Source organism: Trypanosoma grayi, assembly GCF_000691245.1.
Source record: "Trypanosoma grayi strain ANR4 Tgr_146_V1, whole genome shotgun sequence".
In the NCBI taxonomy this organism is placed as follows: domain Eukaryota; phylum Euglenozoa; class Kinetoplastea; order Trypanosomatida; family Trypanosomatidae; genus Trypanosoma; species Trypanosoma grayi.
This window is the reverse complement of record NW_008825765.1, coordinates 2,071-7,847: the sequence shown is the minus strand read 5'-3', so window position 1 is coordinate 7,847 and position 5,777 is coordinate 2,071. Positions and strand designations below refer to the sequence as shown.

Here is a 5,777-nt window from a genome sequence, read left to right as displayed (position 1 = left end):
TTCTCTCATTTGGAATGGGTGCATCATGTTTCTTTTTTGCTTGGCATCAGACTATCTTATCCACAGAGGAAGAGGGGCGTATATACATAGCTTCGTCCTGCTGATAATGGCCAAGAAGCGGCATGCCAACGGTGAAGGGAAGAAAGTCGTCGCCGAACGCAACAGCAATGAAAACAAAAAAAACACCCATCCCAAGAATGGCGCAGAGGTGGGGAGTAGCAATAGTGGCCATGAAATGAGTACCAGGAGAACGAAAGCACAACATCCAACGCGTAAAAACGATGCCCAGAACGGCCAGCTAAAACCACCGCACCCGTATCTGAGAGAGTTTGACTTCACGGACCTAGCATATACTCCTCACACGCTAACGGCACTCGTCGTTCTGGTGTCTGTGATCCTCTTTATGGTACGCTATTACTACTACCCGCACATGAGTGTGGTGGCCAGTGTAAAACTGGGGTTGTGTGCAGCTTCCCTGTCTTTTATTGTCTTCGGTATGCTTCACCTGCCGGATTCGCTGCTGGTGCGCCCGCATCCCTGTGTGTGGCGTGTCGTACTGACTGTCGCCCTTATGTATCTGGCGCTGTTATCCTTCATGCTGTTTCAGAACTTGGAGACGGTACGTGCCATTATAGGCCTCTATGACCCCGCGCTGCTACTGCCGCTGCCGGAGAGACAGTATGCGGAGGACTGCCGCATCTCCACCCCCGATAACCCGTATCTCTTCTTCCACACCGCTTTTGATGTCTTCATAATCGCGCACGCTCTTGGGTACTTTGTCAAGACGATCATCCTGCGGGACTGGCGCGCTGCGACGTGTGTGTCAGTTGGCTTTGAGATTATTGAGGTTACCTTTCAGCACGTGCTTCCAAACTTCAAAGAGTGCTGGTGGGACCACCTGCTGTTGGATGTGCTGTTGTGCAATGCTGGGGGCACACTGCTTGGCATGATGGCGCTGCGAAGACTGCGGGCAAAGGAGTTCCACTGGGTGGCGCTGTGCGACATTAAGGGTTGCAAAATGAAGGCGCAACGTATTCTAGGCCAGTTGGGTCCGCGCAGTTTTATGGCGTACGAGTGGAACGTCTTCCATACTCCGAAGCGGTTCCTGCAGTTTGCTGGGCTGCTGGCACTGCTCTTTCTTCAGGAGGTGAACTGCTTCACGATGAAACACATTCTGCAGATACCGTCAAACCACCATCTGGTGACGGCGCGTCTCGCAATGTGGAGCTTCATTGCAATGCCTACCGTGCGTGAGTACTACGAATATATCAATACTGCAGATCACAAGGGTAAACGCTTTGGCACAACCGCGTGGGTTGGTCTGCTGGCGCTCCTACTGGAGACGATTCTCATAACGAAGCTGGCAATTGAAGGGAGCTACTTCCAGGAGCCGATGCCGAGCTACATCGCGGTGCCCTGGATGGTTGCGCTGCTGATCTTTGCTCTCTGGTTCGCTCTCTTCTTCGGTGCCGTCACAACGCAGGAGAGGATGACGCGACGAGGGTTCCTCTACGCGGTGTCAAATGTGCTCTTCTACAGCGGCTGCTGCTGCGTCCTCGCGGCCTTCGTGATGGGGATGCCAGACTTGCAGATTGGCAGGGCGTCGTTCGAGCGTTTTATTTCACCATACGAGTCGCGTGTTTTTTTCTGGCGGGAAATGCATGGCTAAGGGGCCTCGTGCCTGGGTGCCACTCGCCGCCTCGGCAAAGTCTGCTGCACACGTCCCACAGGCACCCACTAAGAGGGCGGAACACATCGGTGTTCATTTGTTAACACACACACACACATACACATTCGCACAAAAAGAAAAGACGGAAGTGAAGAAGAACCGAGAAAAAAAAAGCAAAATTTAAGCACCTTTATGGAAGTCTCTACTACAAAAACTCCACCGCTTGACTTCGCGTTGCGCAGCGTTATGCTGGCTTGCCTGCTTTGACTTCTGGGGCTATATGCGAGAGGCATTCTCTGGTGGCGTGCGTGCCGCACATTTCTTTGGCGCTCTAACAACACAGTCAGGCAGATAGACAGACAGACACACTCACATCACACGGATTGACTCACAGAAGAAGAACAAGAAAGAAAAAAATAAATAAAGAAGAGGGTGAGAAGGGAGGAAAGGTTTGTTTCATCACACATGAAGCCGCTGCTGGTGTTTGGGCTGCGAGGTACGCTGCTGGAGCGCATCCACACCAGCCGCATCCCCCCCGGCATGCCCGATGGCGCCGTCACTGTCGGCATGAGTCGCGTGTGGCTTCGGCCCGGCGCCCTCGCGACGCTGCAGGCGCTGCAGCAGCACTGCACACTCGCCCTGTGGAGCTCCACCACGGCGCGGAACACTGCGCCCATCATGGAGGCGATGTTCGACGTCAGCAGCGCGGAGCCTAAGGTGCGCTTCGCGTTTGTGTGGTCGCGCGAGCACACGACGTCGGACGAGTTCCGCCGCACGAACGCGGCGTCGCGGGAGGATCAGCACGCGACGGTGAAGGACCTGCGCGAGGTGTACCGCCGCTTCCCCGACATCGCCACGCCGCAGAACACCGTCCTCATCGATGACACGCCCAGCAAGGGCAAATGCAACGCGGCGAACTTCTTGTGGCTGGAGACGTGCGAGGAGCTGAAGATCGAGGACGCGCAGGTGATGCCGGCACTGCAGCGCTTCGTCGAGGAGCGGCTGCTGGCGGAGAAGGACGTGCGGCGCCTGCTGCCGGTGCGCATTCCGTGGGACTCGTAGGGGGGTGGGGTGTTGGTGGTGGTGTCGCTGCTGCCCGCTGTCGTGACGCGCGTGTTTCTTTGTGTCTGGTCGCGTGTGCACCTCTGTCTGTCTGTCTGTGCGTGGTGCTCTTTCACATTCCTTTTTCCCTCCCTGTTGCTGTTGCTGTTTTCTTTGCTTCCCAACCGCCGCACTGTGGCGCCAGGCACACACCCCGCACATTGCGCAAGGCACCGAGTGAGGTGAAGGACCGTATTACAGTGAGAAGTTCAACGCCAGCAAGAGGCGAAGAAACTCATCCAATAAAGGAGAGGAAGAAGCGAGGAGTGTTGCGTGACCGCTGTTAGAACAGGGAGCGAGAAGCAAGCAAACCAAGAACAAAGAAAAAAAAATCAAGAACTATCAACAGAAGAAGAAAACGAAAGGCCACCCCCCAAAAAAAAAAACACACAAAGCGAGGCACGATGCAGTATGAAGTGACAGGTGAATCGTGCGAGATCGACCTCTCGCAGCTTATCAACTTTTCCATGTCCTTTCAGCCCCTGCAGCTGCTCTTCCGCGACATCCTCAAGCGCGTGAAGGAGACGGAGCTTGATAACGAGCGGCAGGATGACGAGATATACCAACTGAAGAAGTCGCTGGAGGAAATGCGGCAGCGAGACGCGGAGCGCGAGGCGCAGCTGCAGGAGCTGCTGCAGCAGAAGCAAGGAAAGGAGGAAGAGGAGGCGGGTGAGGCTCAGCCAGGAGAGGAGGGCGCGCCGCCTGTTGAACTTCACGCGCTGTGGGAGGAAGTGGAGCGCATCAAGCGCCTCATGGGCGAGTTGCAGCGCACCGGGCGCCGTCGCACCATCGAGGAGCTGTACGCCGCGCGCAAGCGACATGAGAGCGGTGCCGGCGCCTCTTTCTCCGACGTGCGCCGCAAGCGCTCGACGACGCCCCTGCAGCCGCGCGAGGAGGGCGCGGAGGAGGTTGGCGATGCCATCCTGTGCCGCGCACGCGAGGACCTCATGCTCAGCGACGATGCGAAGTCGCTGCCAGCGGCGCTGGAGGAGGGTGCTGCAACGGGGGAGACGGTGGAGCCGCCGCGCCGTGACGAAGCGATGGAGCAGCAGCGGCAAACGGAGGAAGAACAGCAGCAGCAGCAACAGCAGCCAGCAGAAGGGAGAGCTGGGATGGGTGAGGTCGTCCCCACTACCTCTTTGTCGCGGAGCGGGGAGGATCAGTCATTGCCATTCCAGTCCGACTCGCCCATGCGCAGTGAGCGCCTGGAGTGGCCGTCGACAGGCGGAGCGGCACTGGCTGGCAGCACGGGTAGCTCTGTTATGCAGTCACTTGGCCAGCCGCCGTTCAGGGACATCAACAGCTCTATCTGCGACCGCCTTCGGCAGGACGGTGCCGACATTGAGCACCTCAACCGCGTTGTAGCAGAAATGCTGAGCGAGATGAAAGGCCTCCACGCGGACGTGGACCTTATGCGCACCATCGGCTCGGCGGCAGGCGACACGACGCAACCAGTGCCACTTCAACGGCGGGGAACGGGAGACGTTGACGATCTTCTCCGCCGTGTGGAGGCGTTGGAGGACGCTGTGAGCTCCATGAAGAAACACGGTGGCTCGCCGAGCGGCAGCACGTCCACCGTCCCTGGTGTCGGACCTGCCTCTGCCGCTGCCGGCCCAGGCGAGCGCAGGGAGTCGATGAAGAACGATTTCCGCCGGCTGAGGGAACGGCTCGACGCGTTGGAGCAGGCACAGGAGCGTACGGACGGCAAACTTGGTGGCATTCTCGCTGCCCCCACGACGACGAGCGGAGACACCGGCATCAACCCCGCGCAGGTGGCTGCGCTGGCCGCCACTGTCGACGCGCTCGAGCGGCAGCTGGCGGCACTGCAGAAGCTCGGCTTACGCAACTGCGATGACGACCTTGACGCGCTGCGGGAGGCGGTGGAGCGGCTGCAGCGGGAGGCTGAGGCGCTGCGCAACACATGCGCCTCGCTGGACGAGACGAAGGAGGACAAGGGCGTACGACGGCAACCCTCGCTCTCGGCCACGGTGGGAGGGGAAACCCTGCCACCGCCCGTCACGAGTGCAGAGGACCACACTGCAGCAATCAATGACTTGCTCCGTCGCCTGGGGCACATTCAGCAGCGGATGAGCGACGCAGAGGCGAGTGTGAAGGACCTCGAGGATCAGAAGGCCGATCGTGCTGCACTACAGCGAGTGTGCGACGACCTAAAGCATCTGCGGCAGCTACTGGAGCTCGGGGCGGCCAAAAAGGGCGACGGAGAGGCTGTAGGCATCACCGCTGCAATGCAGGAGGAGATGCTCCAGAAGTTGCAACAGCAGATGTCAGAGCATATGCAAGACTTTAACAAGTCACGGGAGGGCACTAGCAGCGACCTGGATGCACTGCGCGAGTATGTAGAGCAGATCGACCACCGAAAGGCGGATGCGTCGCTTGTGGCGAATAAAGCTGAACGCGACTACGTCGAGAACGCACTAGAGAGGCTGATGCGTGAGGTGGAGCAGGTGTTGAACGCCACCAACGCTGGCCTCATCGACACCCTTGACAAGTCTCTCAACGTGCTACGCGACATGCTCGACGGCAAGGCGACGAAGAACGACATGACGCAGTTGCAGCGCCTCGTGAGCGAGGAGCACACTGGCAGCAGCGTGCCCGACGCGCTGATGGGCTTCAAGGGCTTCCGCTGCCTCGGCTGCAACCGTCCGGTGGAGACGATGCGGCCGCGTGTGATGGGCAGCCGCCTGCAGCCGTTCGTCAACCGCCTGCCGCAGAACCACCCGGGAGGCTCCACCACCGCCCGCATCCTGCAGGGCCCGGCCGCCGCCACCGATGTCGCCCCTTCGCCGCCGAGCACCTCCTAGCTGCCGCTCCTGCTCTTTGAGTGAGAGTGAGGGTATCTGCCTGTTTCTGTGTGTGTGAGAGAGAGAGAGTGTGTGTTTGTGTGTGTCTGCGTAGATCTGCATGATGTATACTAGTCTCCGTGACGCAAAATTTGTTTTGGCAACCCATGGAATAGAAACAAACACACACACACACACACACACAC

The 5,777-nt window shown here is 58.7% G+C and overlaps 3 protein-coding genes across 3 annotated transcripts; all 3 read left to right on the top strand.

The window, feature by feature from the left end:
• Nucleotides 1–106: 106 nt before the first annotated feature.
• Nucleotides 107–1,669, top strand: DQ04_01461030 (phosphatidylserine synthase; the record flags this gene model as incomplete). The annotated part of the gene is made up of 1 exon (XM_009310757.1): nucleotides 107–1,669. The coding sequence occupies one exon, from the start codon at nucleotides 107–109 to the stop codon at nucleotides 1,667–1,669; it is 1,563 nt and encodes a 520-aa protein (XP_009309032.1).
• Nucleotides 1,670–2,134: 465 nt separating this feature from the next.
• Nucleotides 2,135–2,731, top strand: DQ04_01461020 (hypothetical protein; the record flags this gene model as incomplete). Its single annotated transcript, XM_009310756.1, has 1 exon — nucleotides 2,135–2,731. The coding sequence occupies one exon, from the start codon at nucleotides 2,135–2,137 to the stop codon at nucleotides 2,729–2,731; it is 597 nt and encodes a 198-aa protein (XP_009309031.1).
• A 443-nt stretch (nucleotides 2,732–3,174) lies between these two features.
• On the top strand, nucleotides 3,175–5,592 carry DQ04_01461010 (hypothetical protein; the record flags this gene model as incomplete). The annotated part of the gene is made up of 1 exon (XM_009310755.1): nucleotides 3,175–5,592. The coding sequence occupies one exon, from the start codon at nucleotides 3,175–3,177 to the stop codon at nucleotides 5,590–5,592; it is 2,418 nt and encodes an 805-aa protein (XP_009309030.1).
• Between the last annotated feature and the right edge of the window lie 185 nt (nucleotides 5,593–5,777).